This window comes from Pantherophis guttatus, chromosome 3 (assembly GCF_059756535.1).
Source record: "Pantherophis guttatus breed Tessera chromosome 3, ASM5975653v1, whole genome shotgun sequence".
Taxonomy (NCBI): Eukaryota; Metazoa; Chordata; class Lepidosauria; order Squamata; family Colubridae; genus Pantherophis; species Pantherophis guttatus.
Genome location: NC_142065.1, coordinates 200,701,451 through 200,715,481, shown reverse-complemented (window position 1 = coordinate 200,715,481; position 14,031 = coordinate 200,701,451). Strand labels below are relative to the sequence as shown.

The following is a 14,031-nucleotide window of genomic DNA, read 5'->3' as shown; positions in this document are numbered from 1 at the left end:
GGCGCAATGCCTCAGCGGTTAAAGATCCTGAGCTTGTGACCTGGAAAGCTGACAGCCTGGGTTCGAGACCCGAGTGCCGTGCGATGGAGTTCCCATTCTTGCCCCAGTTCCTGCCAACCTAGCAGTTTGAAAGCATGCAAATGCGAGTAGATAATTAGGTATCCACTTCAGTGGGAAGTATAGTCAAGCTGGCTACATGATCACGGAAGTGTCTTTGGACAATGCTGGCTTCTTCGGCTAGGAAATGGAGATGAGCACCGCCTTCTAGAATCAGACAGGGGAAACCTTTACCTTTATATGTAAATGAAGTTATCTCTTGCATCCTTCCGCCTTCCCCAAATCATGAATTTGGGAAATGTCCCTCCCCAAATTCATACTTAGAGGTAGATAAGGAGGTTTTCCAACTCCTGTTAGCTTGTTTTAATGAATGTCGTGAGAATAAAGTACTGAAGAAATATAGATCTGCCATACTGTATTTCCACGTTGTGCTAAGATTGTCCTCTGAATACCCAGAACTAAATGCACAATAAAACTGAGCAATAACAGATTCTCTATTAAAAATCTTCCAGGAAGAAGAAATATCAATGCTGGGAGAAATAACTCATCTACAGACCATATCAGAAGATTTGAAAAGCCTCACCATGGACCCACACAAGCTGCCATCATCAAGTGAACAGGTATACTCGTTTATTGGGACGTGTGAGTCAAAAATAGTTAAGGCAGTCCTCGACTTACAACCATTCGTTTAGTGACCTTGAAAAGTTACAATGGTATTGAAAAAAAAAGTGACATTACCAGTTTCCAAAGTTACAACTGTTGCCGCGTTCCCCATGGTCACATGATCAAAATTCAGACACTTGGCAACTGGCATGTATTTATGGCCATTGCGCTGTCCCAGGGTCATGTGATCACCTTTTGCGACCTCCTGACAAGCAAATGGGGAAGCCAGATTCTCTTAACTCCTGTGTTATTAACTTACATCTGCAGTAATTCACTTAACTGTGGCAAACAAAGTTGTAAGATATTGTAAATTAACAACTGTTCTTGCTTAGTAACGGGAATTTTGGGCTCAATTGCAGTTGTAAGTCAAAGATAACCTGTAGCCTCTTTTCATTAATCTGGGGGATTAGGCAGAAACAAAAATCTCAGTCGGTGTCTCCTCAGAGACAATTACATTGTTTGATTTTTGTAAGAAGAACTGGAGTATTGGAGCAGGTTTTTTTTAATGCAGTACATCAGTTTTGAAGTAGAGTTGTCTTATAGGATTCATATAACATGCAAGAGAGCCAGTTTGATGCAATGGTTAAGGAATCAGGCTAGAAACCGAGAGAAGGTGAGTTCTAGTCCCACCTTCGGCACAAAGCCAACTGAGTGATTTTGGGCCACTCACACAACTCTCAGCCAGAGGTGGGTTTCAGCAGGTTCTGACCAGTTCGGGAGAACCGGTAGCGGAAATTTTGAGTGGTTCGGAGAACCGGTAGTAAAAATTCTGACTGGCCCCGCCCCCATCTATTCTCTGCCTCCCAAGTCCCAGTGATCGGGAGGAAACGGGTATTTTGCAGTAACCTTCTCCTGGAGTGGGGTGGGAATGGAGATTTTACAGTATCCTTCCCCTGCCATGCCCACTAAGCCATGCCACGCCCACCAAGAACCAGTAGTAAAAAATTTTGAAACCCACCACTGCTCTCAGCTCTAGGAAGGAGGCAAAAGCAAACCACCAAAATCTTGCCAAGAAAACTGCAGGGATTAGTTTAGGCAATTACCACAAGTCAAAACTAACTCACAAAATCATAAAAAATTGCATAATAAGACATTTCATTTCAGCCCCATAGTCCATTGTTTTCATTGGAACATTTGAACATATAACTTGGATGTTGTTCTGACATATAACAAATTTGTCTTGTTCTTTTATTTCATCTAAACATAGGGTGTATTTATCGAAGACTTTAAAATATATATTGAGGGATGCACAGTAGAATGTTGCAGTGCATAATCTATAGGCCAGTTATGGCATATTTTATTCTGTTCACTCAATTATCAATGTTCTGTGATATGCTTAGTACTTTATTGTCTCTGTTTGCTTGACAAATCAAGCAAATCAAGAATGTTTGCTTGATTTGCATCCCTGAAAATCTGACCCTAATTTATTTTATAATTAAGCAGTTCTTGAAATAACCCAAGACACAGTGATAGTTTCCTTTGGTTTATGGGATTGATTGACTGATTGATTTATAAAATTTGTATGCCGCCCTATCTCCAAGGTCTCAGGGCAATATTACATTGCTATCAGAGGAGCTGATAATTATTATTAGTAAAGAACAGTGTTTTTCAACTTTGGCAGCTTGAAGATAAGTGGACTTCAACTTCACTTCAACTGAAGTGTTAATACCACTTCATAATGCCTTGGTAAAGCCACACCTGGAATACTGCATCCAGTTTTGGTCGCCACAATATAAAATAGATGTGGAGACTCTAGAAAGAGTGCAGAGAAGAGCAACAATGATGATTAGGGGACTGGAGGCTAAAACACATGAAGAACGGTTGCAGGAACTGGGTATGTCTAGTTTAATGAAAAGAAGGACTAGAGGTGACATGATAGCAGTGTTCCAATATCTCAGGGGCTGCCACAAAGAAGAGGGAGTCAAGCTATTCTCCAAAGCACCTGAGGGCAGGACAAGAAGCAACGGGTGGAAACTAATCAAGGAGAGAAGCAGCCTAGAACTAAGGAGGAATTTCCTGACAATTAGAACAATTAATCAGTAGAACAACTTGCCTTCAGAAGTTGTAAATGCTGCAACACTGGAAGTTTTTAAGAAGAGATCGGATAACCATTTGTCTGAATTGGTGTAGGGTTTCCTGCCTGGGCAGGGGGTTGGACTAGAAGACCTCCAAGGTCCCTTCCAACTCTGTTATTCTTTTATTCTTTATTCCCAGAATTTTCTAGCCAGCCTTGAATTTGGGAACATTAAATCCACACATCTTCAAACTGCCAAGGTTGCGAAACACTGACGTAAAGTCAGTGATAATAGTCACAATTCCAGATTAAGAGAGCTTAATGTCATAATACAACTCTTACCTTTTAAGAATGTTTTTTGAGACACTAGTGAAATCCGCTAGGATAATTTTTGGATCCAATTAGAACAGCGGCCATGGCAGGTCACGAACCGGTGCTGGTTTCCAGACTGGGTGTTGGGAATCCCTGAGTTAGAAGTACCCGAACCAGCCTTTTAAAGCCATCCTTGATCTTTCATGGTGATTTTTCCTTTTTTCCCCAGGTAATTCTTGATTTGAAAGGTTCCGATTATGGCTGGTCCTATCAGACTCCTCCTTCTTCTCCCAGTACCACCATGTCCAGAAAATCCAGCGTGTGCAGGTAAGTGTGGCACATTGTGTTTTAAGATTTTGAATTTGGGCCAGGAAAACCCAACCTCACATCTGTTCTTAATGGAACTCATTGCGTGTCTGTCGCCGTCTCAACCACCCAGCTTTGCTTATCGGGAAGATAGACAACGTATAAATTTAATGAACGAATGAAAAAATAAACTTCAAGTGTATGGGAATTTAATTAAGAGTCAACCCCATGTACATCTCTTTCAGCAACCAGAGGGCGGTGGAAAAACAGGATAAAATGCAGTAAATAAAATGAAATAATCCTGTTTCATTGAGGAGCCCTGTTTAAACTTTTTAGTGTATTTGGATTTGAACTTAGAACAATTCAGCAAGTCTGAAGTGATCATTTTGGAACTGATCGAGCCATCATTTCTGCTGAGTTTTGTCAACTTTTCCATTATTCATTTGTGGCATTGAATTTAGTTGGGCTTCCAACATTGCAATCCTTATGCCCTGACCCAGGTTGTGTAGGTAGATGCAAGTACCAGTAAAGTCTTTTACTGTACTGCTAAATCACGGCAGATGGCCCTCCAGGGGTGTTAGTAAACCCCCATCCCGCTTTTCCCCCAAAAACCAGCTACCCACAGTCAGTGTAACACAGTCCCACCAGCTGAGTCCAATAATCACCAGAAACAAGCCCCCAAACAGGAAGAAAGGTGAAGTCCACAAACCCAGTGCAAAGATTGCAAAAACACAATTCAGAGTCTGCAAATCCAGACTTTTGGATTTCCAGAGTCTGCAAATTGGAGTCCAGAAGTCAAGGTTTTCCAAAGTCAGGGGAGTGAGTTCCGAGACAAGCAGTTGTTCCCGACAAAGGCACCCTCCTCTGGCTTCTAGTTAAATCAGCCCAAAGCAAGTGTTCCTTATGAGGAGGGGTGAGGCAGCCTCCTCATGAGCAGCCTCACAGACCACCTCTGAGCTTCCCTCCGCTCCATTCCCCATGCCCTCGGATCGGGTGGGGGAGGCAGCTATTCCTTGCCAGAGGGGATCTGTTGTCTCTCATCCCCATTGCCTGTCTGCAGCTGATCTTCCCAAGCATTTGTGAAGGTAGGAAGCTCCCTGTCCAATCGACCATTTCCCCCAATGCTAGAAGAGCCTGGGGCAGCATCGTCCTCATCCCTTGGACTCTCCAGATGTTCCAGGGGAGACGTGTCACCCTTGTCGGATGGCCCCGGTTCCAGCTCCCCCTCTGTCTCCAAACCAAGATCCGATAGGGCCATGACACCCTACTACTTAACATTTTGGAATCCCGAGGTGTCTCCAAATCTGGTTAACATTTTCATTAAAATTCTGTTGATTTGCTCCTAACGTTGGAGTGATTCAGAAGGCATAAGGTTGTGGATTCCAGTACTTAAAAGAATTTTACCAAAAGCGGCTTGAGAAAATTAAAAGGTATCTTTTAATCAAGTCAGTTTACCTGTTTATAATTGCTGATTCAGAGCCTGCTCTTCTCTACGCTGCTTTCCTGACCTTGAACATTGGAATAAAATAAAATAAGGTGGAATAAAAGAACAAGAACTAATTATGAAGGAACTTTAGTCGCGTAACAGATTAAATATATCTGAGTGCATCAAAAAGTCTCTCAAATGGTTTGGGATAAAGTTGTTTGTTGTTTAGATGCAATAGCTGTGAACTGTTCAGCACTGTTTTAATTTGCTAGTTTGGTTTGTGTGTCTTGGAACTTTTGAGATGCCTTTTCAACCTCCTCCAAAAAACTGTTTTTCTCATGGCTAAAACAGTTGACCGCATGCACACCTAACTCCTTGCTTCTTCCCAGGTGTATTGAAACCTTACTTTTCTCCTTTTCTCCAGCAAAAGGAAAAACTTCCTGCTGTGTTTTCTGCCCTTTCATTTCTCCCTAGCCCCGATGCTCTCACATTATTATCACTTTATTTTAAAATGTTTGCCTTTCTAAACCACACGGATTGGGAGATGCTGTACAGCATCCGTGGCATGAGAGAGAGCGCAGTTCATTTGCATTTCCTTGCAAAGCCAGCCGTCCGTGCATGCCTTTGTATATAGTATCTATATCCAAGAGATTTATAGATATTTATGTTGATGACGGGAAACACGGGCTTTTTCAAAAATGCAGTATCCTGAAACGTAAAAAGGAAAATGGCAGGCCGTAAGTCTAGTGGAATAGGGACGCGGTGGCTTAGTGGCTACGACGCTGAGCTTGTCGATCGAAAGGTCGGCAGTTCAGCGGTTCGAATCCCTAGTGCCGCCTAACGGGGTGAGCTCCTGTTACTTATCCCAGCTTCTGCCAACCTAGCAGTTCGAAAGCATGTAAAAAATGCAAGTAGAAAAATAGGGACCACCTTTGGTGGGAAGGTAACAGCGTTCCGTGTGCCTTTGGCGTTTAGTCATGCCGGCCACATGACCACGGAGACATCTTCGGATGGCGCTGGCTCTTTGGCTTTGAAACAGAGATGAGCACCGCCCCCTAGAGTCGGGAACGACTAGCACATATGTGCGAGGGAACCTTTACTTTACATTTAAGTCTAGCGGAAGTGTTATGGCCAAAGTAGACAAGACGGTGTTGGCAAGGAGATGCGTGGTGTTGGCGATGACCAAATAAGACAGATTGCTCCTTCACTGGTCCTCCCAAGAGGCTGCTCTTACACCTTAAAATGAATCCATAACAATTTTCACTTAGCTGCCTTGTGTTTCCAGAGTACTGGAATCAACAAGATTAAAGCAGGAGTGATCCTTCAAGGTTTTGAGAATGGCCCCCTGGAAATTTTGCAGACATCCCTGAAGTTTTATCAAGGAATCAGAGTGTTGTCAAATTGTTGGGCCAATAAATTGTTGAGAGAATCCCGGGGGTACCAAAACCTTTTAGAGCAGGGGTGTCAAACTCAATTTCATTGAGGCCCTTATCAGTGTTGTGTTTTACCTCAGGGGGGGCAGGGAGGTGGATGTAGCCGAGATAGGCATGGCCATGGTGAGTGTGGCCAGCTCGACATCACTTGTTGAGGCTCCGTTTTCAGCTGTGACAGCCTCCTGCAGCCCTCTGCCAGCGAAAACGGAGCTCTGGGGCACCACAGGCCGGTCCTTTGCTGTTTCCAGGGCAGCCCCGCGTGCCAGATCTAAGAACCCCATAGGCCAAATGCAGCCCTCGGGCCTTGAGTTTGACACCCCTGTTTTACATCAGTGGCACACTAGGCCTTCCTTGAGGGAGATATAAACTGGGTTGCCAGTAATTGCCCATGATAATCAATCATTCCATGCCATCAATGGGATGCTTAAAATTTATACTATAAATGGGGTTTGTCTGTTCTGGTGCTAAGCTGGAAGATGAGAGGAAGGAGTTCAGGAAGACAATGCAGGATTCTGAGTAAGAGGATGAGAATAAAAGACCTTTGATCACCACACAAATCCCACAGAAAGCAGCAGTTTGTAGTAGAATCCTTGTTCACACTGATTTTATTGGGACTTGTATAGGAGAAGTATCCTGTTGATTGTTTACTCGAAGGGCTGCCCAGTGAATGTTTCACCTACCTGTGAAATATTTTGAAGAAGAACCAAATAGCCATGCTCTGCAAGTCGTCCTCAATTTACAACCGTTCATTTAGTGACCATTCAAAATTAAGTCAGCAAAACTTAACGATTGTTTGATAGTTATGACTGTTACAGCACCACCACCCCCATGGTCACGTGATCAAAATTCGGACGCTCGGCAACTGGTTCAAAGATCGATGACAGTTGCAGTATCCCAGGATCATGTGATTTCCCCCTTTGGCGACCTTCTGACAAGCAAAGTCAATGGGGAAGCCTGGTTCACTTTACAGCCGTGCAACTCTCTTAACAGCTGCGGCGATTCACTTACCCACTGTGGCACAAAAGGTCGTAAAATGGGGGCAAAACTCACTTCACAAGTGCCTTGCTTAGTGATGGAAATTTTATGGCTCAGTTGTGGTTGTAAGTCGAGGACTACCTGTATTGCAGTATTCCTAAACCTTAGTACCTTTAAGATGTGCAGATTTCAGTGGTTTGTAGTTCGCTAGAAAGAAAGTTTTTCCCTTTCACCTCTAGTTACCGTGTTCCCCCGAAAATATGACTTACTCAGAAAGTAAATCCTAGCTTGATTTTTTTACACATGAGCCCAATATAAGCCCTACCCCCCCAAAATAAGCCCTAATTAAGACCCCGCCCACTCTAGGGTGCAAGGATAAAAATTAAGCTCAAGTACCTACTACTTACCTTGGGATAATTGCAGCCAGGCCTCGCACACCTTGGCCCAGGGGTGAAATCTACTTACCTTCCCTACCAGTTCGGAAGTGCGCACACACGTCACGTGTGATTTTAGACCCTCTGCATATGCGCAGAGGGTCAATAGCAGGTTACTTCCTGGTTTTAACGTCCAGGTGAGTGGGTGGACCCTCGCACTGCCACCGCTACCGGTTCACCAAACCACCCGCTGCTTCTGCTACCAGTTCACCTGAACCGGTGCGAACTGGTAGCATTTCACCCCTACCTTGGCCTGTTTCTTCTGCAGCCAGCAAGGCTTTCCTGAAGGCCTCGGTAGCCTATAACAAGGCTCCGGATCGAATTGGAACTCTGTTATCGGCTGCAGTGGCCTTCAGGAAAGCCTTGCTGACCTTGCCGGATGAAGAAGTTTCTGAAGGCCTCTGATAGCGAAAAAAAGGCCGGGGGTGACATGCGCAAGTGAAGTGATCAGTGGATGACATCTCTCTTCTCCCCCCCCTCAAAAAATAAGACATCGGGCCTTTTTTGGTGGAAAAAAATATATAAGACAGGGTCTTATTTTCGGGGAAACATCTCCTGGAAGAAATTCTGAGACACCCCATGCAACCAGCATAGGATTATTTTTTTACGTCCGGTTGTAGATTAGAATTTGAGCATCACTCCCTTGATGTGCCATTTTCTGTCTGGTTACTAAGGATACTGCAGCAAATCTATGGCTTAAGACTACTACTTCCAGTTTCACCATTTTATGATTTGCGCATGCCTTGCCGGGGATCCATGGGACGTTAATTGTATTGTGCCGGTTTCTCCCTACCTACCCCTTTCTTTTTGTTCTGTTTCGTTCCCCCTCCTCTTCCCCTTCCCCTTCCCCTTGCCCCCATTCTCTTCCTTTGTATCTCACAGCAGTCTGAACAGTGTAAACAGTAGTGACTCCCGGTCAAGTGGCTCGCATTCTCACTCACCCAGTTCACACTATCGCTACCGCAGCTCCAATCTGCCTCAGCAGGCACCAATGAGGCTCTCCAGTGTCTCCTCGCACGATTCTGGATTCATGTCCCAGGACGCTTTTCAATCCAAGTCACCGTCCCCGATGCCCCCCGAAGCCCCCAACCAGGTATGTCTTGAACTTGCGCGGTATGACAAGTGATGACTTATGTTGTAACGCTGTGGGAGAAAGGAAGGGTAGCTTTGAAGAACCCCAGGAGGTCCTCTAGCCAAAGTTAGTTGGTTATCTGTCTGCTGCATTCTGCATTCTTCTTGACTTGTATTTTAAGTTTGGCTTAGAAAAGTCTTGAATAGCCTAATACCCTCCAACAGCTTAGGAGACGTAGCTGAAATTAGCTTGTCTTTGATAAAGAGAAGCCTAGAAGATGGCTTGTCTCCTGTAGGAAATCTGTCTCACCAATAGCAATAAGACTTATATACCACTTCACAGTGCTTTACAGCCTTCTCTAAGCGGTTTACAGAGTCAGCATCTTGCCCCCAACAATCTGGATCCTTGTTTTACCCACCTCGGAAGGATGGAAGGCTAAGTCAACTTTGAGCCTGGTGAGATTCGAACTGCCAAATTGCAGGTAGCCAGCAGTCAGCAGAAGTAGCCTGCAGTACGGCGTTCTAACCACTGCGCCACCACGGCTCTTAAAAATAGAGAGCCCTTTTATGTCTTTTTAACATATCACATTTTGTAATACCTTGAGGATTGAAGTACCAAAATTGGACATGCAAGCAAGTAGAATAGAAGATTCAGGATGAGTGGTAGCTGCTAGTCAAGATTTCCTAGTGTGTTCTCTGTCATTCTTGGGGCAAAACACACTCAAACTTAGATTTCATATCATACCCAAATTCTTATAAATCGTCTTAATCCAAGATCCCTGATTTCAAGAATTAACATTACGTTAGTATGTCGGCTGTGTCTGAAGCCAGCTTAATTGTTATAGGGAGGATTGAACAACCTGTCAGAGTTTGTTGCAGAAATTAAATCCAGAAAGCACACACAGGCAGATTGATGCAGCAGGATTCATTAACTTCTTTATATACATAATAACACATGAAGATAAATGTACAATACCAATACAGATTCTTCTTCAATGTAGTAGCACTTACAAGCAAAACACAAGGCAGGAGAGAACAGTTAGTTTCATTTCAGCAGAGCAGACAAGCCCAGGCTTGTTTCATTTCAGAGCTGAGCACAGAGCTTAATACAAAGAGAGCCTCCTCTATACAGGGCAATTCAGCTTCTGCACAGACTCAGTTGCCTAAGCCACGCCCAGACTTCTAGCTTAAGTTTCTGTTTCTAAACAGCCTTCATTGGCTGAGCCTGTTACCATGCCTATTCATTGGCTGGCCTTGTTGCCATGTCTCCATTCAGTCCCCATTGGCTGATCTATTCCAGTCTATGAATATTCATACTCTGACACAACCTACAGCATGTGAATGAACTATAGTTCTCAGCAGTCCTAGCCACCATAGACAAAGATAAATGGATTTATAGCTCAGTATGAGTTATATGGTTATACAGATAATCCTCAACTTACAACAGTTCATATAACAGTTCAACACAACTAAAAAAAGTGACTTATGACCATTTTTCAAACGACACTTTGCAGCATCCCCACAGTCACAGGATCAAAATTCAGATGCTCGGCAACTGACTCATATTTATGACGGTTGTAGCGTCCCGGAGTCACGTGATCGCACCTTTTGCAACTTTCTGACAAGCAAAGTCAACGGGGAAGCCGGATTCACTTAACAACTGTGTTACTAACTTAAGCAGCTGCAGTGATTCACTTAGTGACTGTGGCAAGGAAAGTCGTCAAGTGGGCAAAAGTCACTTAACAACTGTCTCGCTTTAGCGACACAAACCTTGGGCTCGGCTGTGGTCGTAGGTTGAGGACTACCTGATAGAGGATATTGAGAAATACCGTTGTTCAGAAATGTGCGAGCTGCAGCCATGATCATTTGCAAGAGGTTGACAAAAGCTGTGTTCGAAACCAACACCCATCCCTTTTGGATGTGCGTGTGAGAGACAACATGATGCATATATCCAAAGGGTTTTGTGTCACTGCAGAGGCTCTGTTTTCCTCCTTCAGCCCTCTGAAAACAACAGCTTCTTATTGGCCAAGCTTGCCTTTAATGCTACGTGTAATCTCTGAAATTTCAGCCTTGAAATCTTGGTCCTTAAAAACATCCACGAAAGAGAAATTTTGCTTCAATAGAATAGGAAAATTATTAACGGCGAGTAATTGTAGTAAATGGTCTATTGAGTCTAACTTCACTTATAGTAGATGCATATATACTGAAACTAAGGCCTATCTGGTTCTGGCAGTTACATGTCGTATTTTAATTGATAAACATAGTCCATGCACGTCACCTTTAAAAAAAAAAAAAAACTATTTATAGAGATTGTCAGCATAATTTAAGCATGCAAACAAAAGTATATTTTCCCTCCTTTAGTACGGCAATTGTGTTTGAAGTCCTGTTAGGTAGACGGTGCCAACTAACTTGGTTGACAGATTTCCCCAAAAGCTGTTCATTGTGCGCAATTTGTGTTATAACCAACTGACAAGCCGTAACTTTGCAGTTTGTGTATTAAGGGCTGAGTGTGACAAAGAAATAGTCGTACAATGCCATATGTTGTATTTGAAAGCCAAATATTGTCTCTTAACAGAAACACTGCGGTGAAAACTGCCTCCCACCCGCCTCCCTTTAGGATGCTTTTTATGTATTTTTAATGTCTCGTTCTCTGTTGCTGAGGGACAAAAGAATGCATTCAACAGGTCTCGCAGCTCTTCCAAAGAGTGGAAGAAGAGGGGGTTTTCATGTTACATTTCAAAATTATCCCATCTTATTGAGCACTTTTGAGTGTTGTTTAGACTGTAAGGTGGTTGACTCAAAGAGAAATAAGCGTTTCTGTCAGTTAGTATAATTGTATAAAATGAAAATGCTTGTATGGGAAAAGAAGGCCAGGTGAGAATTTCCTTCCTCTGTTCTTCCGTAGTTGAAGTCTGTATAGGTGAGTAGTACTATATATTATTTCCTTCCTTCTTTCTTTCTTTCTTTCCTTCCTTCCTTCCTTCCTTCTTTCCTTCCACCCCACCCCACCCCATCTTCCTGCCTTTCCTCCCTCTCTCCCTCCCATCCCATCTCATTCCATCTTCCTGCCTTTCTTCCTTCCTTCCATCCCTCCCTCCCTCCCATCCCATTCCATCTTCCTTCCTTCCTCCCCATCCCATCTTCCTTCCTTCCCTCCCTCTCTCCCTCCCATCCCATCTCATTCCATCTTCCTTCCTTTCTTCCTTCCTTCCCTCCCTCCCTCCCTCCCATCCCATTCCATCTTCCTTCCTTCCTTTCCTTTCCTTTCCTTTCCTTCCTTCATCCCATCCCATTCCATCTTCCTTCCTTCCTTCCTTCCTTCCTTCCTTTCCTTTCCTTTCCTTTCCTTTCCTTTCCTTCCTTCATCCCACCCCATCCCATCCCATTCCATTCCATCTTCCTTCCTTCCCTCCCTCCCATCCCATTCCATCGTCCTTCCTCCCTCCTTCCCTCCCTCCCTCCCTTCTAGATATAAATAAGCACAAATAGGATCCTGTGATTTGTCCTCTCCATAATAGTCCATGAGCTGAGCTGTAGCTACTTGCCAGGACTTTAGCTACAGGCTTTCCGTATCCTAGAATTCTCAGGTTCACCTGCTTATCTTTCAAAATGGGAAGGAGTGTATAAGGCGCCTTCCCAGAGGGTTATTGCATTTGAAATCTTAAGCAAGTTCTGACTTAGTGCTTGAATGGGAAGCCATTAGGAAGTCCAAATGTTGAAGGTTAGATTGATAAATTTCAAAAAAAAAAAAATCCAAGACCAAGACAATTGGCAACCTCCTTGTATATAGTTACTAAAAAAAAACAATATGGAAGTTGCATGTGGCCAACAGTAATTGAACTGAAAACTTGAAGAAAAATTTTATTTGGAGATGGCTTGATCAGGTGTTGGGTGCATCCTTCAAGAGTCATTTGTAGAGTAATCTGGTGCAGGGGTCTTCAACCTTGGCCACTTGTGGACTTAAGTTCCCAGAATTCCCCAGCCAACATAGCATAGCTGGGGAATTCTGGGAGTTGAAGACCACAAGTCTTAAAGTGGCCAAGCTTGGAGACCCCTGATCTGGTGTACTCCTGAGCGGACTTTAAGAAGTGTTCTGAGTGAATAGTAAGATTTTTCAGAAATGGAAATGTTGATTGGTAGGTTTGTCTTACACTACCCCGGTACTTCTCCCCTCAGCCTCTTTCAAGAATAGTCATTATCACGTAAATTGATGTAGGGTTAGTCTTGACCTTGTCCTGCTTCCTTGTTACGGTTCTGCCCAGCGTAGATCTTCAAAGCTAAAGGCAACCTTCAGCCTGGTCAGAGCCGTGTTCTCCTGCTGTACAAGCTCAGCCCCTATCTTGAATGGTACCCTTGGAATAAACAATGCCCACCTTGTATCTGGAGCAGCCTACACACTCTACAATTATGTCAGTTTTTGTGCCAAAGAGTTGCTTGAACCTTGTTCCATGGGTGTAACTGGCCTGCTCCTTGCTCATTTCCACGGTGACAAGGAACCATGCTGTGGTCTAGAAAAAGGTGTGCTGTTGAAGAAAGAGCAGGGAGTCTCACCTGTAGAAGATTGATCAATGGAAGGAAGGGCAGCATCCTGCTTACTCCCTTCAGCAGGAAGGCAGGGTGGAGATACTCACACCTTGCATGTTTTTGTTTACGATTTCGTTTGAAATTAAAGGGCACGTTCGCCAACGTTGATGCCTTTCAGTTGTATCAAGATGGCGAGTCCCAAATCTTGGCAGCCAGGACATCTAACTTGTCCTCCGGCCCTTTGGGAAGCTCATTAAGTTTTGATCGGCTATGCTGCGAAGAATTTACCTTGTAGAACCCATTGCTTTGGTCCCTCTGCACTCTTTAAAAACTTATAATTGTGTTTTAATGCTTAAGATTTTTTTCCCCCCTCCCGTTTAACTCCTAACACTCTGCTTTTCTTCTTCTCTGTATGTATTTGTCCTTTGCTTTTTTTTTTTTGTTGTTTTGTTTTGTTTCATTGGCTTGTCTTTCTTCCCTTTTCTTCCTCTTCGTGGTGCCTTTTTTTTTTTTTTTTTTTTGGAACCCCAGCAGAATTCGTCCAGCTCGGCCTCTTCTGAAGCCTCTGAGACCTGCCAATCAGTGAGTGAGTGCAGCTCCCCCACCTCTGTCAGTTCAGGCTCCACCATGGCGGCTTGGGCCTCCACAGAAAAGGTGAAAAAAGACTTAAATCTTGAAGACTCGTGATTTTGGCTCTGTAATATGCAGGAGAAAATATATATATATATATATACACACACACACACACACACACACACACACACACACACACAACTCTGGGTGGGTTCTACTTACTTTTACTACCAGTTCGCAACG

The 14,031-nt window shown here is 43.7% G+C and overlaps 1 protein-coding gene and 1 long non-coding RNA gene across 19 annotated transcripts in view; one reads left to right on the top strand and one right to left on the bottom strand.

Annotated features, from left to right (window-relative positions):
- The window catches only part of MTSS1 (MTSS I-BAR domain containing 1), a 165,012-nt gene that overhangs the window by 136,265 nt on the left and 14,716 nt on the right, over window positions 1–14,031 (top strand). For 3 of the 18 annotated variants that reach the window (XM_060681845.2, XM_034422272.3, XM_060681846.2), the window contains 4 exons: window positions 570–677; window positions 3,276–3,373; window positions 8,503–8,713; window positions 13,747–13,869. In XM_060681845.2, coding sequence (XP_060537828.2) covers window positions 570–677; window positions 3,276–3,373; window positions 8,503–8,713; window positions 13,747–13,869 — 540 coding nt within the window. The remainder of the gene's footprint in view (window positions 1–569; window positions 678–3,275; window positions 3,374–8,502; window positions 8,714–13,746; window positions 13,870–14,031) is intronic. The other 15 variants (XM_087891391.1, XM_087891388.1, XM_087891390.1 and 12 more) reach the window with 8 other exon arrangements.
- On the bottom strand, window positions 4,767–8,626 carry LOC117668404 (uncharacterized). The gene is made up of 2 exons (XR_015733614.1): window positions 8,562–8,626; window positions 4,767–6,014 (listed from the first exon to the last, which is right to left on the bottom strand). It is a non-coding gene; the product is annotated as an uncharacterized LOC117668404 (long non-coding RNA).